We start from the raw sequence: 18884 nt of genomic DNA, 5'->3' as shown, positions 1-18884 counted from the left end.
CACCACATCATTAGGTTTAACCCTAACTGGAACCATGGGGAAAACTGCTGTGGAGAACTGATAAGGGTGGCTGAGCAAGAACATGAGCAGACCCACTTTATCTGAGACTGGGATCAAGCATGACTTAGCAACTCTGCAGTGTCTGGGGTGATGCTGTCTCAGTGATGAACAGAAGAGCACTCACACCTATGTACAGAGATGTTAAGGCCCCACCCTCTTTTATCCATGCCTAACTGGACACTTACCTGAGTGTCTTTCCACCTTGTAATAAAACTGTTCTCTATGTCCATTTGTTTGACTTGGTCTTCATTTATCTGTATAAATAAATAATTTTGGAGTGATTAATAATAATTACAGTAACTATTGCCAATACCATCAATCATGTTCTCATAGAAGCAGGTATGTAAAATATTATATGAGACAGAAACAGCTCTTCGTTGATGGGACTCATCATTGTAAAATTCATAGAATACATACTGAAAGAGAGATGAACCAATGAAAAACTGCAAAACAATGTTGCAATGTATATAGTATTCCAACTCAACTCCAAAATGGCTAATATGAATTGCTGCTAGTAATAGCTTTTCTATCCCATTGGATTTAACATTATTTCTGGGCATAAGGAACAAAACAAATTGTAATCACAGCTCAGAGAGTAAGAACACAAAATCCTTCCATGCTTCAGTTCTGAGCAGGCCCATAAAATGTGATTAGAAGCATTATTTTTAATAGTCGTAATCATAAAATTTTCTTAAATTCAGTAAGCTTTTGATGGCAAGGAGAATGAGCATCATTTTGGAAAACAGTAGATCACAGCATCCCATAAACAGTCTTTCCTACATAGGTTAAACTGGGAAATAAAATTTAAAGCAGGCCAAGAAAAATATTCAGTGAATTTGAGTTCAAAAACCCTGTAAATCCTCAGATCGTTGAACTAGTAGGAAGATAATTTTAAAGCAGATTTTATATTTTTGAATTATTAACATCTGAGCAGTTAGGATACATATAAAAATACCTACATGAAAAAGTTGCACATAATTTTTAATTAGATCTTCAATTACATTGATTTCTTCACTAGTTTGGCCTTGAGTTTGAAATAAGCATGAGGAAAAAACCACGGCTAAATTGTGAGGGTTCATTTGATTAATTTCAGAACACTTCTGCACCCTGTTGAAGGAAAAATAAACATATTTAGACAGTTTCATTGTTCCTTTGATTGCCTGAGGCTCTTTTACAGAATATGGAGATCACTTCAAAAACCACAACTACATTAACTGCAATGAAAACGTACTATTATCTATTTAATTTCTTTTAGTCTTTATTTCTCTTTACAGAAATGAAAACTTTCTAACCGCATTTCAAGTGATATCAAAACTATTTAGAATTGAAACAATAAAACCAGAATAGAATATCTGAATTAGAAGGGACCTACATGGAGTGCAGCTGCTGGGTCACTTAAGGGCTGACCAAAAGCTGAATCATACTGCTAAGGGCCCTGTCCAACAGCACTGACAGGCTTGGGTCATCCACCATCCCTCTACAAAGCCTGCTACAACGTTTGACCACCCTTTTATTAGTAAGGAAATGCTTCCTAATGACAAGTTGGTGTTTCTCTGGATGCAATTTTGAAGCATTTACATGCACCCTACCACTGGATACCAAGGAGAAGAGATCAGCCCCTCCATGTCCCCTTCCCCTCCTCAGGAAGCCATACAGAGCAATCAGGTCATCTCAGCTTCCTTTTCTCTGAAGCAGAAGAGCCCAGAGTCCTCAGCCACTCCCCACAGGTGATTGTGATTCCTTCCAGCCCTTTCACCAGCATTGTGCCTTTCTCCAGGTGCATTCAAACACCTTAACATCCTTTAATTGCAGACCCCAGAACTGCACACAGTGCTCCACTGATGCCAAACCGATGCTAAATACAGTTTCACTATATTATGTAATGTAAGTATATTTTATAAACTTAAGCTCAAAGATCAAACAAAATGTGGAAAGAAATTAGGTCCTTCTTAGTTCTTATCCCTATGGCAAAGTTTTCATATCAGTTCTGTTGTTGACATAACATGTCCTCGTTTAGAGGCAAACACTTTAAACAGCCACTGAATTTTGGCCATTAATGCAAGAATCCATACTACTTTCAGAACAGATGCAGCATCATATTAATATCTCTAACTGGATATACTTAGAAACGTCTTAAACATAATATGTAGTACAATCTTTATCCAAATAATGGCACCAGTCAATTTCATAATCACATAAATATTTTTAAATTACATCTGCTATGTACCTGGCAATGTAACATAATTTCTGAACACAGTATCCTGTAAAGAAGGTTTCTACACATTCTATACTCATGCAATTCACCAAAAATATAATTTGATTTTTTCAATAGATTATATAATATAGACTATTTAACCATGACACCTCAGAATCATCCTATCACATATTTTTTACACATTTTCTGCCCCTTATTTGATCTAGGAATAAGTCATAACCTTTGGTGCTTAAACAAGTTTGTGTTTTGCATATTCTTTACCACTATCTCAGTTGTAAAATGAAGCACTGATGAAAAACAGAAAGGGTAGGTAATTCTCAAAGTTATTATGTGCAAAACAGATTGTGGAGAAGGACATTTTCAGTGAAAAAAATATTTTAATTTCAAGAACCATTTGCAACAATGCTCTGGAAGACTAGCAGACTGGAGTAAAATGAAATTGCAGAAAGAAGCTACATCAAAAATTACCCTACTTGGAGACATACACTGGCAGCCTTCTCTCCCTGTAAGGCTGTTCCAATTCATTGATTTTTATAGATACCTACTGCTAAAAATACAACCAAAGAAAAAACGCATTATCAATTAAAGGAATTCAACTGTAATTAATTGCTGCAACTAGATAAGCTTTTGTGATTACTAGTTAATGAAACAAGCCACATTTCATATATTGTAGAGTTAGACTGAGAAAACATTATAAGAATTTCTCCACTACAATGCATTATTTGCAATGACCTGTAAAGATGTTCAATTAAAGCAGCCAAAGTTGCTCTATTGACTGGTGGAAGACTCCGAATAAAAGCTCTGTACTTCCTCACGCGTTCCTTTTCATTCTGCGTATCTGCCAGGAAATAATAATCATTGAGCATTATTAACAATGCACACTAAAAACCAACAGCACTTCTCATTAACTGTATCAGTATCATCTAGTCTTTTAAAATTACTATTTACCAAATCAGCCTCTTCTTCATAAAGGCAATGCTGACAATATACTATTTAAAAAGTCTGTTACAGCACACCAGTTCAGGGAAACAGTAATAAAGAGGGACAATTCTATATTCAAGCACCATTTGCCACCATTAAAGACTAAAGCCCAAAACAGCAGTTGCATTTTCTCTCAGAGCAAATTTAGTCTGTAGTTTGTGCATGTACATGTGTGAGTGCAACTGCGTAGGCACAAGTGCACATGTACTTATAAGAATTCCCAGAAATGAGAAATTCATATTTTAAATATTTGCTGGAAAAGTGTCTGAAGGCACAAAGTAGTTTAAGGATATAAGTGTGTATGTATATATATATATAAGACTGATTAGAGGAAAGCAAGGGGAAAGGGCTGGTAAATAAGCTGTACCAAGTTACAAACAGCTGAAAAAAGGCAAGGCCAATGGCAGGAATTCCAGTTTTGGGAATGACAGATTCTAAAACACAACCACAGCTCTCTACCTTAAGTCTGCCTCCCTGTGCTGCTTATTACCCATTAAGCTCAGGGCATAAACAAAGTTAATGCAGCTTTTCCCTCTCAGTACCTTGTTTCTCTCAAGTTTCTGAAAAGGAAGGCACAGAACTCTTCTGGCTGATTGATGGTGCTCTCCACTAACTAATGACAATGCTTTGGTTTCTTTGGTAATTGGAAAAAAATAAATAAGAAAACAACAGTTTAAAGGTCTTCTAGTCTATTTTCTTAAATGTTTTAGTCTTCCTAGAAGTACCTTCTGTATCACTTAACAGGACAGGGTTCTCTGTTGTAAAGCTGAACTAGAATTTTAGCCATGTGCATATATCAGGAAGTGGAATCACTATAACACTGTTGCAAAGAGCTGACCTAAATCTAAACTGCCTCAGAACTTTTTTGGTTTCTGGTGAGATTAATGTGGTAAGTGAATAAACTCTTAATATATTTTCCTCTAGTTTTAGAAATTGAGTTTAAAGGCCAAAAATTGTAATACTGATAATATTATAATTTCCTGAAAGTTAGTGGCCCACATTAAAGCAACATCCATATATTTAAACTTAAATAAAATCAGTGAGGAATATGCTTTTAATAGATTTTTTTTAAGACAAAATGTGCCTCACAGTAAATAAGTCTATGTAACTCCTATGCATTAAGATAGAAATTAATGTTCTGTCAGCATTTCCCGTGTATCTCTTACTGTTGTGCCAGCAATTTTATAGCACAGTTTGGCAGGTAAACCACTTGTTTCTTGCAGTTTTGCAAATATTGCAAGACAGAAACTAATATTTTCACAGAACATTATAAAAATCATTATAAAAATCATCTCTGATAAAATGCATCTATTGCAGCCATGTCCCAAATATTTTTTCCTCACTACATTGTTTTGCCAGTTATGAAATAACATAGGTTGACACAGAGTAATTTAACAAACCTCTCAAAACCGATATTGAAAATGTACATATAACCTTTATTGTATTGAATGTTATTGAATACATTACCTAATGCAGAGATCCAGAATGGATAAAGTTCTTTAGTGAGAAGTGCATCATCTATTTGAGAAAGAAAACTTTTCAGTACATCAGTCACATCTTCAAGTTGATGTTTTCCTGCTCTTAGTTTAACACTTCTTGCATCCTTTTTGAAGCTTTCCAGCAGTTCAGCCGCATTGGAAGAATCACCATTCTTAAGATAGATTTGCTTGCTACCTAAACCTAGGGCACAAAAATACAGGAGAGAAAAATAAATGAATGCAAAATAAAGTATTCTTTTAAAAATTCCAGGTATCATTCTTTGAAAATTATATGTGCCCGCCAAACATGTTGTATTTCCTAACAAAATTTTTCTGATCTTTTACTCACTTTATTAGTAAAAACACTGCCAAGTCTTCTTATACCTATCTAGACCTCTTTGCAAAAATACTCATCATCATAGTAAGCAAGCCTGGGATCACTATTTCAAGCGTACTTTACGGGCATTTCAAATCCCCAAATCTCTTCAGGACTTCCTAAAACAGTACTTTCAAAAGGCACAGTAAAGACAAGTTTTGATGATAAGTATTATATTACACATAAACCACAGCTTTCTTCATGAGAAAATTCATTTTATTACTCTATGGATGAACTTAGCTTAAGACCCAAAGTATTATTGCATTCATCCAGCCTGAAATATTTTATACTTAAAAGCCTCAAGATTAGTAGAAAATACCGTTTTTTCTCATTTTTCTCATGTTCTGGAAGACATCAGTCAGCTACTATTATACACAAAAACAAAAACCACGAAAGTCAACTTAAAAAAGAAAATCTATAGTTTAAAACAGTGATGACTACCTTCAATCACTGCATATGTTATTGTAGTCAAAACCTTTGTTTTTTGAAACTTGAGGAAGCTTGGCACAGATGCACAGTGCTATTTATCTTTGTAGGGGTGATTTCTGCATTCACATAACTAGAAAGAGGATGGTACTTTATGCAAAATCCTGCTTTTCTTATGCACCTGTCAAATTAAATACTCTCTCAAAACCTGTGAGATCATGTCTAATGCTTTTTCAGTTCACCTTTCCTGTAATGCCCACAAGCACTTCCATTTGGTACAGCTTTTGTGGTGTTACTGTCAGGAACAGCCCAGGACCACAATAGCATCTGTCCTCTGCAGACTACAGCTAAAGACAGAATCTTTACAAAGATGATACAAAAGATGTATGCATGCAAGTAATGCATACAAATAATTCCTTCAATTTTCAATTGAGCATTTTAACAGCTACTAATGTTGATCCTGAAAAACAAAGCATATTTTTGATACAGATTTAATAGATTTAAACGACTTTTGGAAACTGAATTTTAATTGAGACTACACAATTTGTTCGAAGTGGCAGACATAATTACCCTGCTTTAACAATTCAGTGGATGAAACGATGCAAACTATACTTGGAATAATTTTTATTGCCAAACATTAAAAATAATTTAGCAAAAGCTTTTTTTTTCTTACCTTTAGGTACTAGGTGTAACTCCATACAATTATTTACAATAATGCAGTGTTGCCATATCCAAAGATTATTTAGTTATACTTCAATGACTCAAATAGAAATTAGGTCATACTGACAGAGGTTACAGACACGCTTTTACCAAAGATTTGTACAGGGTTGATATGCATGTAGCAACCTCACAAGAAAACTCATGAATTTGCAGTAGAAAAAGGACACACACATCATCTGCATATAACCTAATGCCACAGAAAGTTATGCTGGGTAAATTTTACTTAAATAAATGGCAACCAACTATACATCTTTGTTGTTGTTTCACTGAAAAAAAAGCAGCCTAAGACTGAACGCAACTCCACAGTTAATGCCAGCTTTCATAATGTGTACAGACCACAGCTTTTCCAGGTTTGCAGACTTAATTTTTTGGGCTGAGTTGTCTACACTAGGGCAGTGGACCCCAAGGCTCAATTTCAGAAGGCAAACAATGCAATATTAAAAAAAATAAATGTATCTATAAAGGACATTTACCAAATTGTATTTCTCCAAACTGTCCTTTCTCAGATGTGTGGTAGTGTATTGCACCATCTCATTAAAGAATGGCTAGGCTAATGAGGGGCATGGTTTTACTTTAAGTAATATATAAACTCATTTAATAGGATCTGGTGCTGGGGGAGCTTAGGTATTATACAAATTATCTTAGCTTGAATAAAATCCACTCTACTTACCATACTGTGTAACAAACGCTATGCAGCTGTTCACTATAATAGGAACATCATTTTTGCTGAGCTGCTGATCTTGTAATGCATTACCATCTGTACCTGCTGCTTTTTCAATTGCAGTATACCAGACCATGAAATCTAGCTTTGTGTGGCCATGGATGTATAGTGTTCTGAAAAGTATAAAAATATTTTGCGTTCAGGAAAGAAATAAAAAACTGATGTTATCGTACCACAGCAACAAAGCAGATGTTCATAACAGGAAAACAAGAAAAGCCCAAAAAACCCATACTTGGAGTAAGACATCAAGGCACCTTTCACCACCTAAAGTGTGAAGGTGGTCTATTGTTCCAGCATCTTTTCTTTTTCCAAATTCATTTGTATTACCAGTGCCATAAAAAATGAAAGAAGATCCACAAACACTGTCACAAGCCTTTGAAAGAACCTGCCAACATTTTAATTACTCTTCTTCAGTCTTGCTCCTACATTATGCATTCATATGTCCAAGCCATGGCTAAGCAGGAAACAAATGTAGAGACAAATTTCAGCACTGTAAAAAGCTTTCCTTCTTTTGTATTCACTTCTAAACACCCCACATACCCACCAGCCTCTTCTATAGAGTAGCTGAGACATACTGACCTCCCCTCCTACACAAGCACCAAAAAGATCACCACTACCACAAAGCTAAGGAACACACATGAAAAAGCTATGAGTTGAGGCAGAATAAGTTAGTTCAACACTTTGCCAGTACCTCAAAGCACAGCCTTGTTCTGACTCTTTTATTTAAGCATGCCATAGTAATCTGTGTGATACCCTGACAAGCAAGCTCCTAAGAGAGAATAGCAAAGTTGAAAAGTTTAAGGGGTTATCTCCAACCATATGCATGTGTGCAATAAACAACTGTTTAAAGTGTTAAAATAGTAAGCAAACTTTTCTACATATATTCTCTTATCTCTCACTAAAGACATGTAAGGGATCAATTTTCTCTAATGACCATTTTTTTGCTAACTAGGAAAAGTCAAAATGCTCTACTGAACTTCTATTAAAACAGTTTCATCAAAATAGGAAATAAAATTGATTATTTCATTTTTGGAAGGGGAAAGAAGCATTTAATATGATGAGGGAATACTTAATTTCATTTCATTACTTAATATCTTTCAACTTTGCTTTTATAAATGTTGCCATTCTAGCATTCCTGTCTTGGTAGGAAGAGGGAATGCAGTCAATGTGTTACATATACACAGCTAGGATCTGGACTCTTCTCAAGACCCACCATACAGACTGAGCCATTCAGCAGCAGAGTAGATGACACTAAAATATTTCATCCCACTCAACCATGTTTTTAGGAAGTCTTTACTTCACGATTTCAAATGTCATGTTAACTACCACACATGCCTGTATAGTGGGAAAACAGCATCTTTCTTCCACTAAGAAAAAATATATAATAATTTGCATAAAGTTCTCCTATTTTTGCAGCAAAATGAGTGAGCCTAATTCAATGCTGTCAAAAGTTTCCTTAAGACTAGTCAAAACAGGTAGTTCTCAATCAATGCCTTCCAAAGCATACATCACCATATTTTCTGGTATTGCTACTGCCATTCATATATAAGGAAAGTAAAAACTTTGAAGTGAGTACAAAAAAAGTTTGACAGTGCATGATACTCTACTCATTTCCTACTATTATTCACAGATCAGAACAGGTTAGGACAATGATTTATAAAAGATTTATGGTGCTTTCCAACACAAGAAATGTACATATAAATGCATATTACTGTGTGTTTATTTCCCCTGCAGAACACAGGATTCACATTATGGTATTATGCAAAAGGATAAATGGAAATCTCAACAGATTTTTTTTTATCCAAAGAATTACGATATATACAGGAAGCAGCATACTGTAAAGTGAAAATATTATTACTTCTAAACAAGAAAAGGGCAACTCTGCTGCATATCAATGAATTGATATGAGAGAAGGAGAGAAAAAATACCGTACTGAACTTCAAAGGTCATATAAACTTATCAGCATTTTTCAGAGAGATACGAAAGTCTAAATCATGTGCCTGTCAATCAATTGTTGTGATATATGAAATACCTAAAATATGTGGAAAAGATCACCTTGTATTTTATGTATCTTTCCATTTTCCCATCAATGCATCACATTAGAAAAAAGGTATCAGAAGCACAAAGTGATGATGTTATTGTTTTCTAAAATTTGAGAAGCTGTTGAGCTTAAATCAGTTACAGAGGAAGAGGCTACTTAATAATTAGCAAAGAAAATGTAGTATTTATTTAACTTGTAGTCCCAGAGGACCAACATAGTCATAAAAGAGAAGTTGCTGGTAAAAATATAAATGTGAAAATCTGGCTGCTATCATGGAACCTGGATTGTTCACAGAAGGCAATTAATTATTTTTGAAAAAATTATTCTTGCCTAGTCAAAAATCTCCAGAGTGGCGGCATCAAAAATTAAGATAAATCAGAGACGCATTTTCATTACAATACCACAAAAGTGAAGAAGGGAGAAAAGGAAATAAACCAGTGCCAGGCATATTTCAGAACTCAGTCAATTTCCCACAGAAGTGGCTTAAAAAGCTCATCTCAAACCTCAATAAAGTTTGGCTGAGAGAGAACACACCTGAAGTAAATTTAAATCAGAAAAACATAAAACAATTCAAAAATAAGATGTTTAAAGCAGTCTTTCTCAGTTTAGTCCTTATGAACAAGCTTAATAACTTTTTTTTTTTTTTTTTTTTTTTCCTAATTGGAAATGATTTTTTAATCTCCTTGAACCTCGTAGCAATGAAAAGGAAAGGGGAAATAATTTCCAGCAGAAGAGCAGAACTTTCCTCAAGTACAGTATGTCTTCAACAGAATTTAATGAAGCGATGGAGATAAGTTTGCAGATTTAGCCTCTGTGTTCAACTCTTTCACACAGTTTTCAGACATAATTAATAACCAATGCCTTTCTCACTGAACTAATTGTAACTATAAAAACATTAAGTTATGTTAAATCCAAGGTTTAAGACTAAGCATAAACACAAGCTGAAACACAGTGATGTCTCATGTAGCACAAAACCAAGGAATTAGAAGCGTTTGTAGAACTAATCATGTTTGAAGGAATTTGTACTTTATTAAGATCTACCATGCCAATTACCAACTATTATCCACAGACTCAAGCAAAATGCATTCCTTCAATACAAATGCCTTCTATAGTATGTTTATGTATGTGCTATCTTTCCAGTTCTAAAAATCGATAAAGATCTCACATTTTATAACAAATAGTTAGCAATAGTGAGAACATGGTGAAAAATGGCAGAATTTTTGCTATGTTGTGTGAAATACATACAGTCCACAGCCAAGAAATTAATAATTTAAGTTCTCAAACAAACAAGGCAGCCTGCCAACGTAGATGTCTGCCTTAGTGAATTGAGAGAATTGAATTGAGTGACTGCAGGAGATCAATGAGTTTCAACATTAAGGAAGCTACTGTTACCTTTACAGCTTTATTGACTACCAGCACATCCTTCTGCCCCAGCAGTCAAGACAGACAACATACATGACCACACTTCATCCACAAGAGTGCAAAGGCTTCTCCTTAACCCATCCTGCAAAGTCCACTAGCTCTAGCTATATCTACCATCTTTGCTGCACAGCTGTGCAATGGGAAAGCAGTGGTACTAGGTGATTTTGGGTAAGGTGGGCAGGGAGAGTGAGAAACAGACATCAGCACAACTCAGTGCCCTCTGGTAACTACCATGTGATTTTAATCATTTAGCTGCCTGAAAATAGAGCTACTAGGAATGTAAATATTGATATGAAATTATTTTGGAAAATCAAATTGCAACTGAAGCATGGACATTCCATTAAAAATAACTGTTAAATGTGACCAAGCAATATTTCTTCAAGGGACCCTTCAAAATGTCTTACATCCAGCATATAGTATTGAAAGCACAAGTCCTTTCACCTGACTCGTTAGTTTCTATTAATTCTGGATTTTAGAATTTTGTGCCCATAACTGCATTTTATGAAAAACTTACTGCTATCATCAAAGGGTTAAGAAGAAAGAATCAGCCTAAAGAAATTGTGCCAGTATGGAGGAAGGTTTATTGTCCATAATAAGAGCTAGCTACATCAGAATCATAACAGGTGAAAAAAAGCACCATCTGGATTACATTATGGCCTGGAAGTATTCACTGACACCTAAGAGAGAGCTTAAATTATTGCACAAAAATATAAGAAATGTGTGAACCTGAATTATCTGCACAACTGTTTATTTAAAGTGTAGCATTGGAGCTTTTGCATTAAATTCTGCATATAGAAGATATATTTCAAAACTACTATATACAGATGTTTTCAGACAACTTTCCTCTTTTTATTGTGCAGATCCCTCTGTTGGCCTCTGCAGAACTACACAGGAGTAGCTGTTTCACCAATATGCTACACAACTTCTGTTTGGATAGCAACAGGACACCAAGTATCACCAGTCACTTCAAGAATTTTAAAAATACAGAGATCAAGGGAAAAAATCCAAACTGAATATGGAATCAGGGGACACCTCTGTATAACAAAGCGAAGCCTCAAACATAGAAAACTTTAAAATGGTTTGCCATTTCTAGTAAGAAGTCAAGAGGTATTTCAACTATGAAACTAGAATATTTCAACTATGAAAGTGGAAAGCAAGAAGAGGCAAACAGCCATCTAATTAGGGTGTAAAACTATACACCACAGTGTTGTGAAAAGTCAAGATTTCCAGCTGAGTTAGATACAGTTCTAGCAGCCCAGACAATATGCTCCAATAGAAACCAGAATGCAACAAACACAAACATTAACATGTCTGAGATCTGAAAAAAATAATAAGGTAGAATTAAAAGTCATCTAGAATTATCGTGAAATTTACATTGAGTTTCAAAACATTGAGTACATTGAGCTTCAAAAAAAACAACAATCTTCAAAAGAGAAGCAATCTTGTGGTTTCAGAAATCTTTTAGTGTGGTTCAGTCTCTGATGATATGCTATTACCTGGTATGATTGCCACCTCTCTGAGCTGATAGATGTCATCAGCTGAGCATGTCGTATAGATAAAAAATGAACAGCAGGGTGCCAAGCAGAAAGCAGGGTAAAGGAAGAGGGGGCAAAAACAGAAGAGGTAGGAGTGGATTTTATTAATACCTAAGACATTCTGTGAAAATCTCACATGCCTTTTTTGGTAGTATTGTATCTAAATTATTATATTTTATACAAGCTAGAAAGTATTACATCCATTACAGTCCAAAATCAATTGCAAATTCTTCTTCTGAGTGGATAAGTATCAGATGAATGCTATATTTTTGTATCCCAAAATATGTTTTAAAGAACAAGAATTCATAGATTTATTACATTGTAATATGAAGTTTTTATAGTTTCTGAAAACATTTACTTGCATATGCAATCATTAAGTAAAAAGTCTATTTGTAACAACTGAATTAATTCTTTTACCTACAATAATTTTAAAAAAAGGTGAGAAAGATATATGACACATGTAAACATGTGACTTTTCCTAATTAATCAGCCCAAAGACTGAGACTTGAAAAAGTATCATAAGGCATAAGTACTTGTAAGAAATAGAAAGTCAGTAGAAAAATACTTCAAGGAATTTTGGTAATATTTTCTAATAAAATTTAACCAGAACTTTAAGACATTGACCACATTTATTTTTTATGTAAAGGAGGGTGGCTTTATTTCGTTTGGTTTATGGTCACTGGGTTGTTTTATCCTCCTAAACTTTTCCTAATTCTGGAAAAATCTTACTTGTTTTATTTAATTCTTTCAATACTACTTTTTATTTATTTTATAATTTATCCTGCATTTAAGTGACAATAAATTAATAACAAAGTCATCAGCTACATAGAGGCTCTTCCAAGGGATCAGCCTGTGCCAAAGTTGACATTAGATAAGTATACAACAATCATCAGGCCAAAGCCTATACACCCACATGGCTTTCAATGTTTAACGTAATTTGAAGACCATGCATTTGAATTCTTTATGGCAGATTAAATTAAAATATATTCAGATCCACCTTAAATCAGACACTGTGTCCCTGTTGGAATTATTTTCAAATAGCTCAGAATTTCCCTTAAACTATTAAAGTGGTTCAGGGAAAACTTACTCACACTTGACAGAAATATTATGATGTAATAAATATTAAACCCTGACTTGGAGCTAAAAGTTTTGCTCAGCATTAATACCTATAAAATTATATGCACGGTTTATATCCATCTTTTGGATGGCTCCTTGAATAGAATACCTCAGGCTGCCTGTTTGGTGTATGTAGCTACCTTAATGCTGCATATTTCAATATGCTTTTCTAAAAAAACAAACTTAACACAAACCAAAACAAATTAAACCAACAAACAAACAAAAAAAACCAAAAAAATCCAAAACAAACCAGAACCCCTCCCAAAAAGACAAGAAAAAGTATTTCCTGCTAACCTGCATAGCCTTACTCAGCTCTGAAACATACAATATCCTAGAAAGAGTTAAAACTCAGAACACACAAGTTACAATACATTTCTCACAAGTTATTTCAATTCTGAATAGATGTCAAAGGTATCTATGGGTTTTTTTTTCTTTGTCAAAGAGAGAAACACTCTTCATTTATTAACCTATTATTGGCTGTTTAAAAGACAGTATAAATACTGCACCCCTTAAGAAGTATTCTTTCTTTTCCCCCATCACTACAAATATGACACAGTCATCTCCACCAAATATTACCTACTTGGAAGCAGATATGGATGATGCTTGTTTCATAAGTATTGCTTTTTCCTAGATAGAACATTGTTAGCTGAGAGCAGCCTATTACAATAAGATTAACCAGAGGACTCATTCATATTCTCTCAAACCTGACCTAGGCAGATTGAGACACAGAATTCTGAGACATAAGAATGATTAAAAAATCAAGAAGTTAGTAGTAAATGCTCTTAAGAGGTATTCTTTTTTTACAGGGTAAAAGGAGTTAGTTCCTTTTGAAGAAATCATTATTGGCAGACTAATCTGGGGATAATTTTCTCAGTGGGAAAACTGTTTTTAATTAAGTAGTGCTTGTTAACATTTCGTGACACAGACATAAAATGTAATTAATGTCCAAAGATATTCCCTCCTTTAAAAAGTCTGCAAATTCACTCTCTCGCTAGCAACCCCAAGTGAAAATACTGTTGAACTAACCAACGACAATTGTAAGGTATCAATATAAAAATAGAAAAAAGATTTCTTCCGATAGGAACCTTACCTTCCTTTTTCAACAAGCAGCAGGACATCTATTCTCTCTCCATTTTGCATCACACTACTGGTTGCTGAAAACAAAACACATACACATTCATATGGCCTTCACAGACACATACTTATTACAAACACATACATGCACACACATATAGACATGTTTTTTTCAAAATTATGTCCTGTGCCAAAAGGAGTGTGGAATTCTTAAACTTTGCAAATAAAGAATGCTGCTGATAATAGAAAGGAAACTCCACAAAATACCAAACCACATTTTCATTAAAAAAAACCTAACACAAAACATTATCAAGAAAGTTTAAACACGTACTTTTTAATGTGAGAATATAACACAGTGGTTTATTATACTAAACTTGTTGTAGAAGATGTGAATCAGAAAGCTGGATTTTGGAATCCATTAACTTTTTGCACCTTAGTGGCTGGACATATTTACAGTAAGATAATGCAAGTTATCTGTTTAACATAAAGATCAGTGCCAACCTTCTTTATGTTGCCTTATGCTATCCCTGCTAAAAAAAATTACCCTTTAAAACACCTACATTATACATAACACAGCAAATACGTCTGGATAGTTTCCAGTTGCACTGCTTAAAATACCATACTGTGAACTATACTAAAACCAGTATATTAAATGTAACCTGTTTACTAAATTGAAATTCTGAAAACTTAATTTCTCAAAGTGAGTGTCATAGATAATCCACACCTTATTTCAACTAATTCACAGAGAGAATAAAGTCCTAAATACCAATGAAACACGATAAACACATTGCATGTTATATGATGTTTTTGTATCACACATACTCCTAGCCTCATCTTCATTTAGTGAGTCAAATATCAAGAAGGTATGTTACTATACTTCCACAAATGATTCATTATTTTTCAATTTTCATTTATACAAATCAATATTAATATTGGAGAAGATATATTCTGGAGAAAGCAGAAATCAAAGAAAAGAGTATGGATATATAATATTTCCAATAAATAAAACTAATATAAAAAAACCCAAGCAAAACAAATTCTCAACTGAAAGTCAAAAGCGTTTCATTTTTGTACATGAGATATAATATACACAAATTTTGCATGCTCTTATGCTTCTGGCAGAGGCAATTACTGTTGCATCATCAAGAAAAAGATCAGGAACAGATCTCCTACTGCCTAATATTTTAATTCTGAATTAGGATCAAAAGTATTCACAAGTTAAAAGACACCTAGAGTCATAAAAACATTCCTGATTAAAAAACACCTTCTTAGTGTTGTTCACACCAAATATAAGGTGGCAGTAAATAAAAAGTAGAAAGCCCAATGGCATTTAGGCAAGCTCCTGCAATTCTGTCCACAATCTGTCAGCATTTATAAAGAGGATCATCAATAAAGAGCTAAATTCTCTTCTCTATGTTACTATATTATAAAACTCAAATCATATGTATTTTTCTATGTAACAGACTGCCTTGTTCAATATAAAAACAAGCAGGGCAGATATACTTAAAAGAGGATTCAGAGCATAATTACAAATAATGATTGGCCATAGAAGACTATTTGTACAAATATTCTTATCTCTCCACATCATGATATTGAGATAACATATATATATATATATTTTTTTTTTGTATGGGAAAAATGTCTATTAGTCTGCAAAATAGCTTTCCAGGAGAATTATAATTCTCCGGTATGTTTAAGCATTTAAAAACCAGACTGTCAATCATCTGAAGAATGTGTTCTGCAGTATTTCTGCCCTGTCAAAAATATGAAACAATAATCCCAAAAGGTTATATATTATTATTCAATTCTGTACTCCTGTAAGAAAGATAGTGCTGCAACTGGAACAAAAATTGTCATCATTCATTTTAAAGCTGTGAAAAATTTCCCTGGCATGTGCCAAAAAATAGGAAAAAACCCCAAGACAAAAATTAACCAACTCCATATTTAGATAAGAGTTGGAAGAACATCTGACATATGTGAAGGAATAGTTACTGAGCTTCCCAATATTTATTATTTTGAAATGTAATAGAAATGTCCTTAACAGTGAATCCCATAGGACATTTTCTGAATACTAGATGTTCTTACTTAGTTCTTGCAGCCTCCTTAGATATATGGAATCTTCTTCAACGTCCTCCACTTCAAGACAAAAGTAAAGGCTCGACTTCTCTATAGCAAACCAGCCTTTCCTCCACTGATCCAGGTTATGGCAATCTTTGTAGTACAGCTGCCCAATAAGGTCACAGTCTCGCTCTAACAGTGATTCAGCCACCGGGGGAACAAAATGCTGCCAAAAGAGAACGGAGTGAGTCAGATGAAGAAAAAAACCCTTTGCCCCTAAAAAACAAAATCAAAATATTGCAAATCTATAGGATTCTAGGATGAAGGTCACAGTAAAAAAAACAAAAAAAACCAAAAAAAAAAATCCTTTGATATATAAAACCTCCACTCATAAACCCATAGATACACTAAATTTAAAATGTAAAATCAAGTGCAACATTTTTCCATTCATGCTCTACAATTCAAATATTTTTGTTTTTTAATTACCATTGACTTAATTAGTAATGTGATTATTATCATTTTGAACAGTATAAAATACGGTATCGCTTTAAGAATTCCATTTCAGAAAATAAATTCAATAGAATTGCAACCATAAAAACTTAGCTGAAATATATTCATACAGTATATGTCTTTATACTAGAGCACATTTAATATATTCTTCGGGTTGGCATTAAAATGCTGCTTCAACTCCTTTCACATTTTATTTTATTATCTTGTTTCAAACGCTAAATCACAGAAGTTATTTCTTTCTGCTGTGCAAGAAACCTTTACACGCAGGAGAGATCAGTATTCATCAATAGTGGCTTCTCAGAGGTTTTAAGATAACAATGGAATTTTATTATTTGTGCAAAGGCTCCTGGCCTAACTGAAAAAGATAATTATCAGTATTACCTTAGCTATTGCTGAAGTCCATTTTCTTTGTGAATATGCCGTTTCAGCTCCAAATAGAAAAACACGTTCTGACATTAAGTATATTTCAAATGTAAAGATGTCCCTAAAGCAAGCAAGAGAAGAAACACAGCTGTATTTAGTTTTCAAAAGAGTAGACACACATGAGTTTTATTTCACTGTTTTTTCATTCTGTCATACATATAGAATGGAATCCATCTGCATTTCTCCTCCAATATTACAAGCACAGTAAATCTAATAATAAAGCACTTTACAATACAATGGGATCATAGAACTTTGCAGGTCAATAATACATGTCTAAAGGGTGTGGTATAATAGTTTTTTGAATAATTTCAAAATGCATTAAAATGTTTACATATAATCATTAAAAATCCATAGGGATTTTTTTGCTTTTGCAAGCTCATGTTCTTTGATCAAGTATATTTTTGTGAAAATATTTTCCTGTATGTTTAATAAAAGCAGAACAGCTAGTTGAATGGGAAGTTGTAAGTTGAAATGTTGGCTCATAGGGACTTTTAGATGTCATTTGGTCTAATCTTCTGCTCAAAGAGGGATTATCACAATGAGAAGCCTTGAAAACAGTCATGGATGGAGAGTACTACTCTTGTCACCAACCTGCTCCTGCCCTGCACCTGCCCTCTAATTGAAGAGGCTTTTCCTGTCAGACAGCATCAATCTGCTGGGGTGAAATTTGTGGTCACTGTGTATCACCTGCCATGACCAAGATGAGTAGAAAGACTTTGAAGTTGCTGTAGCTCCAAAGTTTTCTTAAGGGAGGTTCTTGGTTTTGTTTTCTTTTTCCTTTTAAAAATTGTACCACTATTTAAGCAGATGAACCCTGTTTATTTAATTTTTAATGGACAAACAAGGACAGTAAAAGAAAAAGCAAACTAGTTTAAATTTGTGTGCAATTTGGAAAGTAAATATCATGCTGAAGCTAGGGTCGGTCAGTCTTTAACTTACAAATTATGGTTCACCAATTTATACTAAGATTTTGTCTGTGATCTCTCATTAGATGCCAAATAGATGGAGTATGCTTTTTCCTTTCAATGCTGAATACTGAAATTTATCTAAATGTGGAGAACTGAGCATGACTCACTTCTATCATTTTCAATAGCCACTTTGAAAATTATATAAACACTTAGTTCTGACTAACAGAATAGGCATTTTTAAGGACCAGCAGTTTCACTACATGAAATATCACATCTAAATAAAATTTCTCATAAAACTCCTCAATCACAGGTAAAGCACAACAGGAGGTTAGTAATTTCCAAAGAGTGAAGTATTCAGCCAACATGGTATTTTAATTTAGGTATTACCCTAAAATGGAACCATTTGGAAATGAAGCAAGGAATAGGTTAGATTTGAAGACAGAAGAAAAAAGTGATTTTTTTTTTTCTGGGTATCACAGAGCTACTGCAGAATAGTGAAGGTCATTTCTCTGTACTTGATAGCATATTGAGACATCACCATGTTTCAGGATTTCACTCCCCTGTAGTAGTCTAAGTTTTTTATTCCCATTATCTTTTTCAAAAGCTTACTGAATAGACTATGCTTTCTTTGCAGACAATTTTGTTTTGTAACTAAAACCATTACAGTATTATACTATAGAAAGTTATTTTTATTTTAGGTGCATATACACGTCAAAAAATATAAAGAATGTGTTATGCAGTCTGTCAGACAAATACAAAGTACATTTTAAACAAAAATGTTGCACTAAAAGAAATTGAGTATCACTGGAATCAGATGTAG

General features: G+C 33.9%; 1 protein-coding gene across 2 annotated transcripts in view; it reads right to left on the bottom strand.

Annotated features, from left to right (window-relative positions):
* The window catches only part of ARAP2 (ArfGAP with RhoGAP domain, ankyrin repeat and PH domain 2), a 115698-nt gene that overhangs the window by 30667 nt on the left and 66147 nt on the right, over positions 1 to 18884 (bottom strand). For both annotated transcript variants that reach the window (XM_056490320.1, XM_056490319.1), the window contains exons 17-24: positions 17115 to 17217; positions 16251 to 16449; positions 14182 to 14245; positions 6927 to 7090; positions 4724 to 4936; positions 3008 to 3113; positions 1020 to 1167; positions 246 to 314 (exon numbers count right to left, since the gene is read on the bottom strand). In XM_056490320.1, coding sequence (XP_056346295.1) covers positions 246 to 314; positions 1020 to 1167; positions 3008 to 3113; positions 4724 to 4936; positions 6927 to 7090; positions 14182 to 14245; positions 16251 to 16449; positions 17115 to 17217 — 1066 coding nt within the window. The remainder of the gene's footprint in view (positions 1 to 245; positions 315 to 1019; positions 1168 to 3007; positions 3114 to 4723; positions 4937 to 6926; positions 7091 to 14181; positions 14246 to 16250; positions 16450 to 17114; positions 17218 to 18884) is intronic.

The sequence above is a fragment of the Oenanthe melanoleuca genome, chromosome 4 (assembly GCF_029582105.1).
Source record: "Oenanthe melanoleuca isolate GR-GAL-2019-014 chromosome 4, OMel1.0, whole genome shotgun sequence".
Taxonomy (NCBI): domain Eukaryota; kingdom Metazoa; phylum Chordata; class Aves; order Passeriformes; family Muscicapidae; genus Oenanthe; species Oenanthe melanoleuca.
The sequence above is the reverse complement of the archived record's forward strand: the minus strand, read 5'-3'. Positions and strand labels throughout refer to the sequence as shown.